The sequence below is a fragment of the Scomber japonicus genome, chromosome 19 (genome assembly GCF_027409825.1).
Source record: "Scomber japonicus isolate fScoJap1 chromosome 19, fScoJap1.pri, whole genome shotgun sequence".
NCBI classification, from domain to species: domain Eukaryota; kingdom Metazoa; phylum Chordata; class Actinopteri; order Scombriformes; family Scombridae; genus Scomber; species Scomber japonicus.
The window spans coordinates 29,364,120-29,384,404 of NC_070596.1; the positions used below are offsets into that span (position 1 = coordinate 29,364,120).

The window sequence follows — 20,285 nt, forward strand, 5'->3', positions numbered from 1 at the left end:
TAAACCCACCCGGTTCCTCCCCAGTTACAACCTCAAAGTCGCCCCCCTGTGGTTTCCACTATATGACTCTATGACTATAACACACACACATATACACACACACATATACACACATATACATATACATAGACGCACATACACATATACACACAAACACACACACACATATACACACACACACAAACACACATACATATACACACATACATATACACACATATACACACATACACACACATATACACACAAACACACACACACATATACACACACACACAAACACACATACATATACACACATACATATACACACATATACACACATACACACACATATATATATACACACACACACACACACATATATACACACATACACACACACACAAACACACACATACACACACACACACACACATATACACACACACACACACACACATACACACACACACTCTTTTGTATTGCTAGTAATCATCTGTGTTGAGGAAGGAAGGAAGGAAGGAAGAAAGGAAGGAAGAAAGGAAGGAAAAGACGGAAGGAATCAAGGAATGAAGGGAAGGAAGGAAGGACAGATGGAAGGAAGAAAGGGAGGAAGGACAGAAGGAAGGAAGAAAGGAAGCAAAAGAAGGAGGAGAAGGAAGAGTAGACAGGAATGAAGGAAGGAAGAAAGAAAAAGAAGACAGAAAGGAAGGAAGGGAAGATGTAAGGAAGGGAGGAATAAGGAAAGTGGGCCGGATAAGATACCTCGGCGGGCTGGTTCTGGCCCACGGGCCGCATGTTTGACACCCCTGGCATACACACACACACACACACACACACACACACACACACACACACACACACTCTTTTGTATTGCTAGTAATCATCTGTGTTGAGGAAGGAAGGAAGGAATGATGGAAGGAAGAAAAGGAGGAAGGACAGAAGGGAGGAAGGAAGAAAGGAAGGAAAAGAAGGAGGAGAAGGAAGAGTAGACAGGAATGAAAGACGGAAGGAATAAAGGAATGAAGGGAAGGAAGGAAGGACAGATGGAAGGAAGGAATGATGGAAGGAAGAAAGGAAGGAAGGAAGAAAGGAAGGAAAAGACGGAGGAGAAGGAAGAGTAGACAGGAATGAAGGAAGGAAGGAAGAAAGAAAAAGAAGACGGAAAGGAAGGAAGGGAAGAATAAGGAAAGTGGGCCGGATAAGACCCCTCGGTGGGCCGGATCTGGCCCACGGGCCGCATGTTTGACACCCGTGGCACACACACACACACACACACACACACACACACTCTTTTGTATTGCTAGTAATCATCTGTGTTGATGAGAAGGACAGATGGAAGGAAGGAAGAAAGGGAGGAAGGAAAGATGGAAGGAAGGAAGGAAGGAAAAAAGAAAGAAAGAAAGAAAGGGAGGAAGGACAGAAGGAAGTAAGGAAGGATAGATGGAAGGGAGGAAGGAAGGAAGGAAAACAAATAAGACAGGAAGGAAAGAAGGAAAAAAGAAAGAAAGGGAGGAAGGACAGAAGGACAGAAGGAAGGAAGGAATGATGGAAGGAAGACAGGGAGGAAGGACAGAAGGAAGGAAGGACGGACGGACAGATGGAAGAAAGGGAGGAAGGAAGGAAGGAAGGATGGAAGGAAGGACGGAAAAGGAGAAGGAAGAGTAGACAGGAATGAAAGACGGAAGGAATCAAGGAATGAAGGGAAGGAAGGAAGGACAGATGGAAGGAAGAAAGGGAGGAAGGACAAAAGGAAGGAAGGAAGGAAGGAAGGACGGACGGACAGATGGAAGAAAGGGAGGAAGGAAGGAAGGAAGGATGGAAGGAAGGAAGGAAAACAGACAGGAAGGAAACTGGGCCGGATTAGATACCTCGGCGGGCCGGTTCTGGCCCACGGGCCGCATGTTTGACACCCCTGGCACACACACACACACACACACACACACACACACACACACACACACACACACACTCTTTTGTATTGCTAGTAATCATCTGTGTTGAGGAAGGAAGGAAGGAAGGAAGGAATGATGGAAGGAAGGAAGGAAGGAAAAAAAAAAGAAAGAAAGAAAGGGAGGAAGGACAGAAGGAAGTAAGGAAGGACAGATGGAAGGGAGGAAGGACAGAAGGAAGGAAGGAAAACAAATAAGACAGGAAGGAAAGAAGGAAAAAAGAAAGAAAGAAAGAAAGGGAGGAAGGACAGATGGAAGAAAGGGAGGAAGGAAGGAAGGGAGGAAGGAAGGACGGACAGACAGATGGAAGAAAGGGAGGAAGGAAGGAAGGAAGGAAGGAAGGAAGGGCGGACAGATGGAAGAAAGGAAGGAAGGAAAACAGACAGGAAGGAAACTGGGCTGGATTGGATACCTCAGCGGGCTGGTTCTGGCCCACGGGCCGCATGTTTAACACCCCTGGCACACACACACACACGCACACACACACACACACACACACGCACACACACACACACACACACACACACACACACACACACACACTCTTTTGTAATCATCTGTGTTGATGAGGTTTCTATAAATACATGAGTCTGGCGGAGCGGGGTCTGATTGCTCTATGGTTAGCGGTAATAGCGTACGTTAGCTTGGAGCCACATTTAGACTTACGGCTAATGGGATGATGTTTCTACGCTGGAGTAGCATTAACCCTTTACTGGGCAAATCATATCCTTCCTTCCTTCCTTCCTTCCTTCCTTTCCTTCCTCCCTTTCTTCCATCTGTTCTTCGGAGCGGCGTCTGATTAGTAGCATTAACCCTTTACTGGGCAAATCATTATATTTGTTATATATCATTCCTTCCTTCCTTCCTTTCATTCCTTCCTTCCTCCCTGCCTTCTTTCTTCCCTTCCTCTTTTCCTTTCTCCCTCCCTCGTTCCTTATTTCCATCTGTCCTTCCTCCCTCCCTCCTTCTCTCCTCCCTTCCTTCTTTCCTTCCTTCCTTCCATCTGTCCTTCCTCCCTCCCTCCTTCTCTCCTCCCTTCCTTCTTTCATTCCTCCGTCCTTCCTTTCCTTACTTCCATGTGTTCTTCCTCCCTCCCTCCTTCTCTCCTCCTTCTTTCCTTCCTTCCTTTCCTTCCTTCCATCTGTCCTTCCTCCCTCCCTCCTTCTCTCCTCCCTTCCTTCTTTCCTTACTTCCATCTGTTCTTCCTCCCTCCCTCCCTCCTTCTCTCCTCCCTTCCTTCTTTCCTTCCTCCATCCCCCTTTCTTCTTCCTTCCTTCCTTTCCTTCCTCCCTGCCTTCTTTCTTCCCTTCCTCTTTTCCTTTCTCCCTCCCTCGTTCCTTATTTCCTCCGTCCTTCCTTCCATCTGTCCTTCCTTCCTTCCTTTCTTCCATCTGTCCTTCTTCCCTTTCTTTCTTTCTTTTTTCATTCTTTCCTTCCTTCCATCTCTCCTTCCTGTCTTGTTTTCCTTCCTTTCCTTCCTCCCTGCCTTCTTTCTTCCCTTCCTCTTTTCCTTTCTCCCTCCCTTGTTCCTTATTTCCTCCGTCCTTCCTTCCATCTGTCCTTCCTCCCTGCCTTCTTCCATCTTTCCTTCCTTCCTTTCCTTACTTCCATCTGTTCTTCCTCCCTCCCTCCTTCTCTCCTCCCTTCCTTCTTTCCTTCCTCCATCCCCCTTTCTTCTTCCTTCCCTTCCTCCCTCCCTCTTTCTCTCTTTCTTTCCTCCCCCTTCCTTCCTTCCTTTCCTTACTTCCATCTGTTCTTCGGAGCGGGGTCTGATTGCTCTATGGTTAGCGGTAATAGCGTACGTTAGCTTGGAGCCACATTTAGACCTACGGCTAATGGGATGATGTTTCTACGCTGGAGTAGCATTAACCCTTTACTGGGCAAAACATATCCTTCCTTCCTTCCTTCCTTCCTTTCCTTCCTCCCTTTCTTCCATCTGTCCTTCTTCCCTTTCTTTCTTTCTTTCTTTTTTCCTTCCTTCTGTCCGTCCTTCCTTCCTTCCTCCCTTTCTTCCATCTGTCCTTCTTTCTTTCTTTTTTCCTTCTTTCCTCCCTGCCTTATTTCTTCCCTTCCTCTTTTCCTTTCTCCCTCCCTCGTTCCTTATTTCCATCTGTCCTTCCTCCCTCCCTCCCTCCTTCTCTCTTTCTTTCCTCCCCCCTACCTTCCTTCCTTCCTTTCCTTACTTCCATCTGTTCTTCCTCCCTCCCTACTTCTCTTCTCCCTTCCTTCTTTCCTTCCTCCATCCCCCTTTCTTCATCCTTCCTTCCTTTCCTTCCTCCCTGCCTTCTTTCTTCCCTTCCTCTTTTCCTTTCTCCCTCCCTCGTTCCTTATTTCCATCTGTCCTTCCTCCCTCCCTCCTTCTCTCCTCCCTTCCTTCTTTCCTTCCTTCCTTTCCTTACTTCCATCTGTTCTTCCTCCCTCCCTCCTTCTCTCCTCCCTTCCTTCTTTCCTTCCTCCGTCCTTCCTTCCTTCCTTTCCTTACTTCCATCTGTTCTTCCTCCCTCCCTCCTTCTCTCCTCCCTTCCTTCTTCCCTTCCTTCTTTCCTTCCTCCATCCCCCTTTCTTCATCCTTCCTTCCTTTCCTTCCTCCCTGCCTTCTTTCTTCCCTTCCTCTTTTCCTTTCTCCCTCCCTCGTTCCTTATTTCCATCTGTCCTTCCTCCCTCCCTCCTTCTCTCCTCCCTTCCTTCTTTCCTTCCTTCCTTTCCTTACTTCCATCTGTTCTTCCTCCCTCCCTCCTTCTCTCCTCCCTTCCTTCTTTCCTTCCTCCGTCCTTCCCTCCTCCCTTCCTTTACTTCCATCTGTTCTTCCTCCCTCCCTCCTTCTCTCCTCCCTTCCTTCTTTCCTTCCTCCATCCCCCTTTCTTATTCCTTCCTTCTTTCTTCCCTTCCTCCCTCCCGCCTTCTCTTTTTCTTTCCTCCCCCTTCCTTCCTTCCTTTCCTTACTTCCATCTGTTCTTCGGAGCGGGGTCTGATTGCTCTATGGTTAGCGGTAATAGCGTACGTTAGCTTGGAGCCACATTTAGACTTACGGCTAATGGGATGATGTTTCTACGCTGGAGTAGCATTAACCCTTTACTGGGCAAATCATATCCTTCCTTCCTTCCTTCCTTTCCTTCCTCCCTTTCTTCCATCTGTCCTTCTTCCCTTTCTTTCTTTCTTTCCTTCCTTCCATCTCTCCTTCCTGTCTTGTTTTCCTTCCTTTCCTTCCTCCCTGCCTTCTTTCTCCCCTTCCTTCTTTTCCTTTCTCCCTCCCTTGTTCCTTATTTCCTCCGTCCTTGCTTCCTTTCCTTCCTTCCATCTGTCCTTCCTCCCTCCTTCTCTCCTCCCTTCCTTCTTTCCTTCCTCCGTCCTTCCTTCCTTCCTTCCTTCCATCTGTTCTTCCTCCCTCCCTTCTTTACTTCCTTCCTTTCCTTCCTTCCATCTGTTCTTCCTCCCTCCCTCCTTCTCTCCTCCCTTCCTTCCTTTCCTTACTTCCATTTGCTCTTCCTCCCTCCCTCCTTTCCTTCCTCCATCCCCCTTTCTTCTTCCTTCCTTCTTTCTTCCCTTCCTCCCTCCCTCTTTCTCTCTTTCTTTCCTCCCCCTTCCTTCCTTCCTTTCCTTACTTCCATCTGTTCTTCGGAGCGGGGTCTGATTGCTCTATGGTTAGCGGTAATAGCGTACGTTAGCTTGGAGCCACATTTAGACTTACGGCTAATGGGATGATGTGTCTACGTTGGAGTAGCATTAACCCTTTACTGGGCAAATCATATCCTTCCTTCCTTCCTTCCTTCCTTCCTTCCTTCCTCCCTTTCTTCCATCTGTCCTTCTTCCCTTTCTTTCTTTCTTTCTTTTTTCCTTCTTTCCTTCCTTACTTCCTTCTGTCCGTCCTTCCTTCCTTCCTCCCTTTCTTCCATCTGTCCGTCTTCCCTTTCTTTCTTTCTTTTTTCATTCTTTCCTTCCTTCCATCTCTCCTTCCTGTCTTGTTTTCCTTCCTTTCCTTCCTCCCTGCCTTCTCCTCTCCTCTCCAACACACAGGTCTTCTCCTCCTCCTCTCCCCTCCCCTCCCCCTCTCCTCTCCTCTCCAGCCCACAGGTCTTCTCCTCCTCTCCTCTCCAGCCCACAGGTCTTCTCCTCCTCTCCTCTCCAACCCACAGGTCTTCTCCTCCTCCTCTCTTCTCCTCTCCTCCTCCTCTCCCCTCCCCTCCCCCTCTCCTCTCTAGCCCACAGGTCTTCTCCTCCTCTCCTCCACAACCCACAGGTCTTCTCCTCTCCTCCTCCTCTCCCCCTCCCCCTCACCTCTCCTCTCCTCTCCTTTCCTCCTCCTCTCCTCTCCTCTCCTCTCCCCTCCCCCTCCCCTCTCCTCTCCAGCCCACCTATGTCTCTCGGCTGGCCTGGGAACGCCTCGGGGTCCTCCGGGAAGAGCTGGACGAAGTGGCTGGGGAGAGGGAAGTCTGGGTTTCTCTGCCCGCGACCCGACCCAGGATAAGCGGAAGAAGACGGTAACGGTACGGTAGAATCATAAAGTGCTAAAACCAGACGTGTGTATATCCTGGCAAACTGATTTATTATTTTATACAAAATAAATAAAACACATTCAAACATTCACTTGATGGCGTTCTCTTTAAAAATACACTGAGAGAATCACTTCAGGAACAATAGAAATAGTTACTGGATTACTAATTGGCCCCTAATTAAACATTTAACAGTTATTGATCAGAAAGTGAAAATCAGACATCAGAGGAGACTAAGGACATCAAATCTATCAAAGTCTGAAATGGTTACACACTGTTACACACTTTAGCACTTTGAGGTGAATTCACACTTATAGCACATTAACCCTCCTGTTGTCCTCGGGTCAAGGAAAGACAGGAGGAAGGAAGGAAGGAAGGGAGGAAGTAAGGAAGGGAGGAAGGGAGGAAGGAAGGAAGGGAGGAAGGAATTAAGGAGAGAAGGAAGGGAGGAAGGACAGGAGGAAGGAAGGACGGAAGGAAGGAAAGGAGTAAGGACGAAAGGAGGAAGGAATTAAGGAGAGAAGGAAGGAAAGGAGTAAGGACGAAAGGAGGAAGGAATTAAGGAGAGAAGGAAGGAAAGGAGTAAGGACGAAAGGAGGAAGGAATTAAGGAGAGAAGGAAGGAAAGGAGTAAGGACGAAAGGAGGAAGGAATTAACGAGAGAAGGAATGAGGGAGGGAGGAAGGAATTAAGGAAGGAAGGAAGGAAGGAAGGAAGGAAGAGGGAGCAAAGACAGCGGGGAGGAGGGGAAGAACGAAGAAAAAATTAAAGAAAGAGGAAGGAAGGAAGGAAGGAAGGAAGGAAGGAAGGAAAGAAAGAAGAGCTGGGGTCAATTTGACCCGGGAGGACGACAGGAGGGTTAAAGTAAAGACCAACATGATATCTACATTGTCTGATTCACAGCTCGGCTTCTGGAAACACGACGTGGTCCGATGATCCTCTGGTGTTTTTAATTGAAGGATAAATTGAAGTCGGTTTCAGACCCTCGACAGAAAGCTTTGCGTCGCTCTGAGAGACGTTCAGTTTGTCGTCAGCGTCGGTAAAATCTTCTTCAGACTCGCTCGGAGCTCATCATGATTCTCCCGTCATGATGGAGAGGAACTCCTCCTGGTTTACTGGGGGGGGGGAAGAGAGAGAGAGAGAGAGAGAGAGAGAGAGAGAGAGAGAGAGAGAGAGAGAGAGAGAGAGAGAGAGAGAGAGAGAGAGAGAGAGAGAGAGAGAAATAAAGTTAAAGGAAGTTCAGTCTGAATCAAGCGCCACATTAAAAAAGAGTCTTTGTGTCGTCCTCCAGGGTCAAATTGACCCCATCTGTTTGGACTGTTCCTTCTTTCCTTCCTTCCTTCCTTACCTTTCTCCCTTCCTTCTCTTTCTTTCCTCCCCCCTACCTTCCTCCCTTCTTTTCTCCCATCCTCCTTCCTACCCTTCCTCCCTTTCCTTTCCTTTCTCCATCCTTCCCCCATCCTTCCTTCCTCCCCTCGTTCCTTCCTCCCTCCCTCCCTTCCTTCCTCCCTTCCCTTCTTCTTTCCTCTCTCCTTTCTTCCTCCCCCCTTTCCTTCCTCCCTTCCCTTCTTCTTTCCTCCCTCCTTTCCTTCCTCCCTTCCTTGACTCGAGGACAACAGGAGGGTTAAAGCTCCTTTATAGTTATTTTTTATTATAGATTAAAAGCTGATTCTACCTCTCTGTAACTTCATGAACATTAAATACTCTCTCATTTCGGTTTTATTGATGTATTAGTTTGTCTTTAACTGGTAACAGTACCTACAGTCTACAAATAAAGATTAAATACAAATAATTAAATTCCTTAAATTCCAAACGAAAGATTGTATTGGATTCATTATTCAGTGTTTGTTCTCACAGGTCCTCAAAGTGACAAACACACATCAGCATGTATTATAGTCTGTCTGCCCTCTAGTGGCCGTTAGGGAGACTTACAGGTAACACTGAACCCTGCAGGACTTTACATGTGTCCTTAGTCCAGATCAGCAGGTCTCCTTTCAGCTTAAGCTCAATAAAAATGAGAATGAAATTTATCCAACTACTACTACTAGATGGTAAAAGAGAAACATGAAGCTATGTGTTTGACAGAGTTTCTGCAAAGTTCAACAAGTTCAATTTAAGACTTTTACGTCACACAGAACGCAATTTAATACCCATTTATTTCCTGATCATCAAGGTATGACAGTATGATAGAAGACAGTAATAACTAAAGATATAAACAGCAGAAAAATGGGCAGATCGATTATCTAATTATAAAATTACTAATTTATGTGCGATCTAAACTCTTGACTTATCCATAGTGAGTATCTGGACTTATTGTGGAACCAAAATGATGGAAAAGAAAAGAAAAAAATGAAACCATCAAAAGAGCAAGACCCCATAAAAACTCATTATACGTGTTGTTGTGATGTCAGCTGCAGGCAGGTTGATGCTCTTCTATTTCAGACACATTTTACACCTGATTTAATCACATTTAGTCAAATAGTCTCCTTTAAAAGTGAATCAGCTGTTAGCGGCTACTGTTGATTACTGTGATACTGAAGACAACTTCAACATGTGATGATACCCAGTTAAGGTTTTTAAGTGGCTTTATGGAGGTTTATTTCAGATGGAGATCAAAGATAATGAAATCCTCATGAAGTATAAATCACACTGAATGACATCAATGTGTGTTTTATGTCTGTTTGTTCAGATCTGACTGAATTATGACTCCTCCTCTTCCTCACACAGTATCTTTGCCTCATCTTCAGCTCTATTTCCTCCCTCACCTCCTCAGGTCATGTTCATCCTGTCTAAATGTTAAAGTCATATCAAGGTTGCATCCGATCACTTACTCTCTCCGTCTCCGTCAGTGTCGAACTCGTCGATCATGCTTCGCAGCTCGTCGTCGCCGACGGTCTCTCCGAGCTCTCGAGCGACTCGCCTCAGGTTCCTCAGGCTGATCCTTCCTGATTCATCATCATCAAACAGCTTAAAGGCCTTCATGATCTCCTCCTTCGGGTCTCGCTCCAGGATGCGGTCGGTCACTGCGGAGAGATTTAAAATGATTCATACAGTTCATCACTTAACTGTAACGCCTGTTAAAGGGGAGACAAACTTACCGACTTCATTAAAATCCTCAAATGTGATTTTCCCGTTTCCTTCTCTGTCGTAGTCTTTAAGGATCTTCAGAACATCGACTTTCTTCACCTCGAAGCCGAGCGCTCGCATCGCCACCTGTTTGTCATAGATGCTTAAATGACATCTGAGGGAAATCTGGACTTCTGGACCTCAAACTGTACTGCAGTAAAGTACAAGTACCTCAAACTGTACTACAGTAAAGTACAAGTACCTCAAACTGTACTGCAGTAAAGTACAAGTACCTCAAACTGTACTGCAGTAAAGTACAAGTCCCTCAAACTGTACTACAGTAAAGTACAAGTACCTCAAACTGTACTGCAGTAAAGTACAAGTCCCTCAAACTGTACTACAGTAAAGTACAAGTACCTCAAACTGTATTGCAGTAAAGTACAAGTACCTCAAACTGTACTACAGTAAAGTACAAGTACCTCAAACTTTACTGCAGTAAAGTATAAGTACCTCAAAATGAACTGCAGTAAAGTACAAGAACCTCAAACTGTACTGCAGTAAAGTACAAGTACCTCAAACTGTACTACAGTAAAGTACAAGTACCTCAAACTGTCCTGCAGTAAAGTACAAGTACCTCAAACTGTACTGCAGTAAAGTACTAGTACCTCAAACTGTACTGCAGTAAAGTACTAGTACCTCAAACTTTACTGCAGTAAAGTACAAGTACCTTAAACTGTACTGCAGTAAAGTACAAGTACCTCAAACTTTACTGCAGTAAAGTACAAGTACCTTAAACTGTACTGCAGTAAAGTACAAGTACCTCAAACTGTACTGCAGTAAAGTACTAGTACCTCAACTGTACTACAGTAAAGTACAAGTACCTCAAACTGTACATAAGAACAGTATTTTAGTAAATATATTTATTCTTCACCTCTGCTTTATGGATAAGCTCTGATGATGATTGACAGCTTGCAGTTTAAAAGGACGATTGCAGAGATTTTATTCCATTTAAACTCACTTTTATTTTCTATTTAACTCTTTAACTGTATTTAAATGTGTATTTTCTAATGTTTGCTGCTTATTAAAATAAATGTAATGGAGTAGAAAGCACAATATTTGCCTCTGAGATGTAGAAAGTAGCATCACATTAAAATACTACAGTAAAGCATAAATGCCTCATAATTATACTTCATGTACTTACTCAGTAACTTTCCACCACTGACATTGACAGACAGGTGATGAAGCACAGAGAACAATGATAAAAACACATTCATCTGTACATTATAATTACATTTTTATAGGGTTTTTTTTAGGGTTTTTAAGGGTTTTTCTGTCTCTTGTGGACTCTGTAACGTTTCTCTGCTCACCTTCAGCTCATGATAATCTATTTCTTTGTCTTTGTCGGTGTCAAACAGCTCGAAAGCTTCTTTGATTTCATGTTTCTGATCCTCGGTGAGCTCTCGTCTCTTCTTACGCTTCGTTTTATCCGCTGAAAGTTCATTTCTGAGGATAAAAACGCGACAGTTAAAGTTAATTTAGATTCAACAGCAGCTTAAACACGCTTTAAACACAACAGCAGCTTACTATGAGATATATTAGATACATGAACACGTAGACTCATTGTAAGATAACATTAAAAGCGTCACAGATAATCACTAACTAACACATTAAACACATTAAAATGATTATTCTGATATAAACATGCTAACTCCGGGGAGCTAAACGAAGCAGAGACTGATAGTTTACCTTAGAGACAGACTCATCCTGGGAAGATTTTAAACCTTAATAAGATTAAATAAACCGTATTTTAACGTTTATTTGAAGGTTAAAAATCAGATTTCAATGCGGAAGTAAAACAGCAACAGATCCGTTTGTGCGCGCTCACACCGGAGCTTCCTATTGGTCGCTGGTAACCAGGCAACAATAAAGCCGTCTCTGATTGCCGTACGTCACAACTACGTCACGCAGCCGTTATTTTTACATTTTGAGTAGTTTTTTACTTTTTTCTGAAACATCTGATTAAAATATATATCAAACCACGCTTTTTAATTATTTTTATAAATATTTATTTATTTAAACTTTTATTTTACATGTTGTTATTATCTTTTTATGTAATGTATTATGTCATATTAGTAGTTTATTTTTTAGTTTTGATGTGTTTTTAAAAAAAAAAAATCCTCTGTTTTACTATTTACTGTTTTTACTATTTTTAATATCAGCACTTCTGTATTATTTTGAGCCATTGCACAGTATAGTACAATGGTCTCCAACCCTGCTCCTTTAGAGCTGCTGCCGTGCATGTTTTACTTATCTCTCTCCACTCTAACACACCTGATTATAATTATTAACTCATTATCAAGCAGCTGAAGCTTGTCAACGGGTTTTGAAATAATAAAGACATTACATTAAAAATAAAACTTTGCAGCTGCTTTCTGGTCAAGTGTAAGATAATGAAAAATTTATGTTTTTTGTTTTACTTTATAGAGACTTTATATCTGTTACACAAGCAATCCCAACTCAGGAAGAATAGTATTTACTGTGGTAATAACTACATTTAAAAGAAAGTCCTGGAGAATACAGACTAGTTTAGTATCCAATACCAACACTGCAGTAAACTTAAATGTTCAGACTGTAGCATCACTGACACCTGGTGGCTACTTCTTGGTACTGCAGTTATCACAACACTGAATAACTGATAAGTGATGGGGGTAAATCGACCCTCTGATCCAGCTCTTGTTTCCCAGGCAGGCCAGTGTCCTCAGGCCTCATGCATTATTCAGTCAAGACTAAAGTCGTTTCCAAGACTTTCCTGCATGATTCTCCTCATTTAAAGGCTGCATGTTTGCCTTGGAATAAGCAAAGTCACTGTTTCTGTTTAATTAGTTATTTAGTTAATTTGTATTCACCACATGCTGTGTTAAAAACAAACAGGATAAATGGGCAGGGACACAGTAACATGATTTACTATAAATACATGAATACATTAAAAATAGAAAGTACTAAGTGTCTGTGAATGTTCTCATTTGTCCAGGTCATAGTTATCTCTGGGCAAAAATGATACGGTAATGTTATATGTTAATGTTATATGTTATATGTTAACTATCACATATAACAAGTCCAGTTGCTTTCGATTCAATTGCCTAGAGACAAAGTACTACACACAATTGATGTTAAATTCATACATTCAGCATTGAGAAAGGCTTGCTGTACATATGTTGGTGCCTCGTTCATGCATATAGCGCCTCCCTAAGGGTAGAAGTGAAAGTATATTCTCTTACTATTTGATGTGTCTTCGCTGTGAAGGTGGGAGTCATTTGCTTCCTTGGTTACTGTGAGTCTGAGGCTGTTAAAGTTAAATATTCTGTATTTTTCTTATTGTCAACATGTCAAACCAACAATGAACTCATCTACTAAGAAGTACAGTGTGTGTTATCAAAGCCTGATATATCTTATTTGTCCGTCATTGCTCAAAAACTATTAAAAACACGTCAGAGAGCCACACCGCTGCCCTGGGTGACACGTTCCTTCATCACCATGAAAACACACACTGTAGTTTATTTTGAGTCAGTCACACAAACACCAGAAATACTCACCAGAGCACCAAATGTGGATTCATCCACTGCTGAAAATAGTTCCCAACGAACGCACTTTTTCCTCCTGTTTGCTTGTTTGTTTGTTAAATACCACAGTGGTCAGCTGTTTGAGGGAATTACTGAGTCTTTTTTAAAAACATGTTTTTATTGACTTCTTCAAACATACAAACAGCCAGACAACAATATTAAACAAAACACAAATAAATAAATAAATAAAAATTAAATATAAAATTAATATCAATTTAAGTAATATTCTATTTAGGTGGATTAAAAACAGAGATAGATACAGGATCAGATATAAGTGTTACTTATTTCATATGAGCTATATTCAGAAAGGTTGGGAAGTTATTGAGACGTTAATGAACAAATTAGTCTTTATTTTCCTGTCATATTCTTAAAATAATACACAATAATAGAATATAACTACTTCTGATGACTGACTTTCATTTTCCAAATGCGGTTTGAAAAGAAAAAGTTTCACATGGAAGAAAACTAATAAAATGGTTTCCTGTGATAAATAAGTGTTCATCATGTCTGTGTCCTTTTCAGTCTTTTGAACAATCTTTTTGTTGTTAAACACAGAACAATACAAGAAAACCAAATGTTTTTCATTTCTACTTCTTGAATATTAACATAACATCATGTTTCCACTAGGGATGGAAATCTCCATCCCCAGGACGATACGATATGCATCTCAATATGTCGGCTACGGTACGATACAATAACGATTCCCATGAAGCATCTAACAATTCAGTACAATAGGATTTATCTTCCTACCGTGATTCAATCATGATGCAATCACGATTCAAAAACAATGCAAATCTGTGCAAATTCGACTCAACTTTATTGTTGATGCCATCAAATGTCTCCTTTTGTCCACAACTCAAAGATATTCAGTTTACCATCATAGCGAACCATCATAGCGGACTAAAAATCACAGAATTTCTCTAAAAAAATGACTCAAAACATAAATCAATTATCAAAAATAATTGATGGTTAATTGATTCATTGTTGCTGTTCTACTTCACACCTTTTGTGAGCTTCAGTAGGAACCAATGGGCTCACAGCTGAGAGTCAGACAGTGGAGGGTTGTGGCCTAAAAATAACCATAAACACACACACACGCAAACACACACACTCCCCAGCAACGTGTTCATGTTTAAAGGATGTTGTGAATAAAAGGGTTTTTAAGGAGTGACTGGCCCACCTTGTTTTTCCCCTCTGAGGAAATGGCACTTCACTCCAAAACCGCCTCACACATTTCCAGCCCAGACCGACAGAGCTGAATAGAGCTGGACACACACACACACACACACACACACACACACACACACACATATACATGAATACATCTACCAAACCTCAAACATACACACACACGTTCACTTAAAATGTCACAAAAGGCTAACAGAGAGGGTTTCTGGTAGGACTGAGTTCACCTCCACCAACACACAGAGGCCTCTTGTGCTGCCGGTCCACCTCTGGTCAGGCTGGAGAGGCAGAGGAGCTAAATCCTTACCTAAGATTTAACAAAACTATGAGTCTACAGCCATAATACATACTCTCAACTTATGTCAGCTAAGTGGCAATTGGCACAGTTTAAGGCAGAATTACCGTAAAGGACAGGCTCATAGTTTTTCGGGTGTGTCTTAAAACAACAGTCAGGAGGCCAAATGAACATGAAGTGTGTTTATGTGTGTGTAATGATTCCTCCTGTTCATACTGACCATTAGAAGACCCTTTATAATGCACTTACAATGGAAGTGATGGAGGACTAAATCCACAGTCCTCCTTCTGAAGCTAATATGAAGCTTCAGCGTCCAAATGAAAGAAAGAAAGACAGCAAAAGAGGAGAAAGATGAAGGAAGAAAGAAAGAAAGAAAAAAAGAAAAGGAAAGAAGATGAAGAAAGAAAGAATAAGGAGGAAAGAAAGAAAGACAGCAAAAAAGGAGAAAGATGAAAAAAGACAGAAAGAAAGAAAGAAAGAAAAGGGAGGAAGGAGGGAAGCAAGACCGCAAAAAAGGAGAAAGATGAAGAAAGAAAAAAGAAAGAAAGATAAAGTAGGAAAGAAAAAGGAGGAAGATGAAGAATGAAAGAAGCAAAGACAGACAGAAAGAAAGCAATAAAGAAAACGAGGAAGGAGAAAAGAAAGATAGAAAGATAAAGTAGGAAAGAAAAAGGAAGAAGATGAAGAAAGAAAGAAAGAAAGGAGGAGGAAGATGAGTCAAATCTTCATCTTCTATGTTTCAACGTTACAGTGTTTTTAGTAGCAAAGTCTTTTTGTTACTATACTTCCACCACAGCTCAACAGGAAACACTAAGAGGAGATATGATGCTAAACAGACTGTAAATGTGTCAGGGAGGAAAGGAAAGAAGGAAGGAAGGAAGGAAGGAATGGAAACACTAAGAGGGAATCTGACACTAAAAAGACACTGATGAAGCTCAATAGAAGCTGATCAGAGACTTTTTAAATGACTGTTTGGGTGAAACAGCCACGAAATTGAATCTACATCAATCAACACAACTTTCAAACTAATATATTTGAACTGGAAGTGTATTTCATGCCTACACCACCATTGAGTAACAGACGTGTCTATAAAAAGGCACAAATTTCCATGTTTAGAGGTGGTGGGTTGGGTGGATGAACTTTCCATCCATGGAGAACTGAATATAACGTTGGAGGCGAGGCCCCTATTTATTCTTATGAAAGCTGCTCAGTGACGCATTAAGCTAAAAAATGTTCTTTTGCTTCCACATCACTGGGCCCATAGAGCAAACCCACTAGCAACTTTCGCTAGCGGAGCCGCCTAGTTCTGGTTTAGTCCTCCGGATAATCTGAATGGGGATAAAACAACCTAATAATGCAGATCTTTTTGAAGTGTGATTGGACTAAACGGCTCAGACTCAACGGCTTCCTTTTAACAGGAAGAAACCTAAGGCAGAACCAGACTCAGAGTGGGAGAACATCTGCCTCGACCGGTTGGGGTTGAGAGGAGAGAGATGAAGGATAGAGGAGAGAGAGGAAGGAGAGGAGAGAAGCACAATGAAAATCAACAATGAAGCTAGAAGGTCCGGGACTGGAATCTGTCATCCGGACGTCTACAGGCCCAGATTACCTGTGAGACCAGAAAGCACAGACAACTCCGGGGAAGAAGTTTAGCTTATTGAATGCATTAATAGTACATGAATGTTAATGGATATAGATGGATGGATAGAGAGAGAGGGAGGAGGAGAGAGGAGCTCAGTGCATCATGGGAGTCCCCCAGTAGTCTAAGCCTATAGCAGCATAAGCTAAGAGCTCAAAGAGCCCTAACTATAAGCTTTATCAAAAAAGGAAAGTTTTAAGCCTACTCTTAAATGTAGGGAGGGTGTCTGCCCCCCGGACCAAATCTGATATTAGTACCAACCCCACCTAAAGTACCTATCTCGTTGGGTCCTCTTCTTCCGAAATGGTTCAATGGCACCGACTGGAGAATTAGCGCCACCGTTATCTTGATGAACCAACTCCTAATATTCACACAGCAGCAGTGGATGGAAACAAGCATTAAAACAACATTTTCCGGAGCTGTTTGCTAATCAACATCGTCCACCTCAAAGGCTTTCCTCTTCCCTTGTTGACCCATGACATCCTTTTGGCCTCTATCATGTGTTTCCCACAGAGAGTCATCAGCAGCGGTGTGAAGTAGGAGCCGCTGGGTCTCTGCTTATCTGAGAGTCCGTCTCCTGTCTCACATGTGTGTGCTGAGATAGAGGCTGAGAGAAAACTTCTATCTCATCCCAGGAAAAACGCAAGAGACTCCTCAAAGTCTCTTCTCTCCATCTACACTTCCTCTTCCTGTTTGGTAGACACACACGATCAATGGATTTAAGAATTTGACTTGAGTACATGGTGACCTGATGACACTTCCACCACCATGTAACATGACTTTTCTTGTTCCCTGTAACTCTCATATAAACTTCAGCAACCATTCTGTCTTTGTTAAAAACACAGTGCAGTATTCAACCACACCCAAGATGATTTCCCTCAAGTCTACTAAAAGCCGTGCAGGGTGTGACTGTTTGTGTACAAACATGTTCCATTTTTTCATTTAACACAATGATAACTGATCATTTTCTTCTTCTTCTTCAAAAAGTAGGTTTACCAAAATACCAAAAAAAACCTTTCTCATGTCACGTGGCCTCTGAAATCTGTCCGATACAACAGAGTTTAATAGAGTTTATCAGCTTTGAAAAACTGACCTTCCGATCCAGACCCAGTGTCCTCATTACTCCAAATAATCCAAATATCACAACATCAAACTTTTTCATTGGGCCTATTTGTACTTATAGTGGCAAATCAGCACTTAAACAAAAGTCTCCATCCAAGCTTTTAAGTTCAAAGACAGATAAGAAAAGAGAAGATAACTTTATTGTCTTTCACAAAGTAACAGAAATCTTCCTTTGACGAGGCTCGATAGTACACATTTGAAAGATGTTTTGTTGAAGTTTTTCTGGGCCAGTTGGACTTTGTAGTGTTGACCTGGTGGTGCAACCTAGTCTCACATCATTTCGTGAAATTTAATCTAAGGATTCAACATGAATTTTCCTTCTTTTTGGTTGTTGTGATACTCAGCACAACTTTCAGACTAATATATTTGTGTTGGAAGTATATTTTGTGCCTGCACCACCTTTGAGCCACAAACAGCGTCTAAATAATGGTCAAATTGTTTGGAGGTGGCAGGTTGGGTGGATGGATATAATCTATAAAAAGGGTCATAAATCAAACCCCAAGTCAGCACATTTTTTTGTCATGGTGTTTATGTTGCCATAATGACAAAGGTTGCCTAATTTAATAACTATCATTTAAATGATTATTTTAACCCAAACCATGATCTTTTGCTATGCTTCACAGCTGTCCTGCATCAGTCTCATTATAGCCTCCCTGCTCTGTGTCTTCTTCAGCCAATCAGCTCCCAGCCTGCCCTCCTGTCCTCCTGTCCTACTACCTGTTCCTTACTGTTTCATTAGTCCAGTTTGTATTCAAATCCTGGTTTTCAGTCCAGTCTGGTTGGATTATTTGTTCGGTTTTGTTCTGTCCTGTTTAGTCTGGCCTGCCTGGACCTCTGCATCCTGTTCCTGAGTTGGTTAATAAATATATTCTTCACTTCCTTCGATCCACATGCTCAGTTCCACATGACAGACTTCTCAGATTCAGGTTCAGGCTCACCTTGTGAATCAGATCTACTTTTAAATGAGATTTTTTGATTCTCATTTCTTAACTGACGAGACATATTTTGCTTAAACAAGATAAAACACGACTGATGAAACAAAAAGAAGCAGTTATACTAGAAAAGGGTCATAGATTATAAAATCAGTGCTTAAATGAATTAAATCAGCTACACATGCATTTTAATAAGCATGACACAGAGTCTAACAACAGGTCAGATGGTTAGCAAATGTCCACCAAATACAACAGAAAGCTCAGAGATGGAAACACTAACAAGACCAAACCAGTGTCCAAAACTAACCCTGACTAGCAGGTCGTGTTATAGCAGTAACACTGGAGCAGTTAGCAGACAGGATTCATTATAAATGGACTCTATTCTTCCACAAAGCACAAAAGTAATGGAGAGGCTTTTCACAGCTGGACAAAATTAAAGGTGGTGTTGAAAGATGTTGGGGGGATGGGGGAGTATCACATCATCTCAAATATTGTGTATTTTAAAAAAAAAATGTTATACACTAAGATGCTAAGTCTGGATTTAGAAGTTTATCTGACACATACACAGTACTTGTAGTGTATAAAAAATTGTAAAATGATTGAAATACCGTATAAAAAAATATGTAAAAATGTAAATCTCACACATTCTCACAATGCTAAGATAAATAATACAATGAATCTTTGTACATGTAAATGCAGAGCAGTGAAAAGGATTCATGGAGGATGATGTAATATTTATGAGGCTGAAGACATTCAGAGGTTATATCTATCAAATTTCAACAACAAACTAACTGTAGCACTGAAAAATGGGCTTCAACACTCCTTCTGTAAAATAATCTCTTGCTTCATTTTAATGGTGTCGGGTTAAACGTGACCTCTTTGACATCAGAGACACATGAGGTCAACCCTGTGTGTCCTGTGTTTGAACTGTCAGACCTCAGGCTCTCAGACAGAGGGACAGTTTCATGCCCCCCACCCCCCAAACCTCTGGCCTTGAACCCAGCTCTTGTTGCTGAGCTAAACATGAGGAGGGGGCATAATGAGCGGAGCGACTATTTACCTTATCCAGACCGAGCCGGCTGCACACAGGCAGCTCTCTGAGGAAGCCACAGGTGAGCGTGCCGACCGGAGTGCATGTGGTGTAAACTGTGTGTGTCCGGCTCTGTTTGGGGGGTTGAGGGGGGGGCTGATGGAGATTGGGTGGGGGGGGGGTTGCTGGAGGCTGTTTAAGGTGCCGACATCAGAAAGGAGCTTCTGTATTTGCTCTGACAGAGTTTGATTCAGAAGCTGAACTCCACTCAGAGGAGGTCAAACACTGCACTGAAGAACAATTTTATTATATTGTAGTTTGTGGACGCTCCCGCACAGACCCATCAGATGAACACCAGCATGAAATAACTTTAAATTATTACAAACTGGATGATATTTAACACTATTAATATATGAAACAGTAGTGCTTTAACTTTGGACATAGGTCAGATTGATCAGGTTTACTAATACTACCATTTTATAGCCAGATATTTCACCCATTTATCCATTATATTTAGCTCTCTATTTAAGCTGTTTGAACTATTTCTAGTGAGTATCCATTACTTTTATATATTTCACAACTTATCTTTTAGTTTACTATTTCATATATCCATTAGAGGTCCTAGGTCAGAAGAGTCAAACTCATTTTCATTCAAGGGCCACATACAGACCAATTTGATCTCATGTGGACCGGATCATTAAAAAGATGGAAGGAAAGAAGGAAGGAAGGAAGGGAGGGAGGAAGGGAGGAAGGAAAGACAGACAAAAGGAAGGAGGGAAGAAAGGTAGGAAAGACAGATAGTGAAGGAAGGACAGACAGAAGGGAGGAAGGAAAAGAAGGAAGAACAGAGGCAAGAAAGGAAGGAAGAACAGATGGAAGGAAGGAAGGAACAAAAAGGAAAAAAGGAAGGTAGAGAGTAAGGACAGATGAAAGGAAGGAAAAGAACACAGGAAGGAAAAGGGCTGGACAGCAC

General features: G+C 42.1%; 1 protein-coding gene across 1 annotated transcript; it reads right to left on the minus strand.

The window, feature by feature from the left end:
• Positions 1–7,389: 7,389 nt before the first annotated feature.
• cetn3 (centrin 3) lies at positions 7,390–11,359 on the minus strand. Its single transcript, XM_053339883.1, has 5 exons — positions 11,236–11,359; positions 10,857–10,992; positions 9,522–9,636; positions 9,255–9,446; positions 7,390–7,538 (listed from the first exon to the last, which is right to left on the minus strand). The coding sequence occupies exons 1-5, from the start codon at positions 11,250–11,252 to the stop codon at positions 7,495–7,497; spliced, it is 504 nt and encodes a 167-aa protein (XP_053195858.1). The 5' UTR covers positions 11,253–11,359; the 3' UTR covers positions 7,390–7,494.
• Between the last annotated feature and the right edge of the window lie 8,926 nt (positions 11,360–20,285).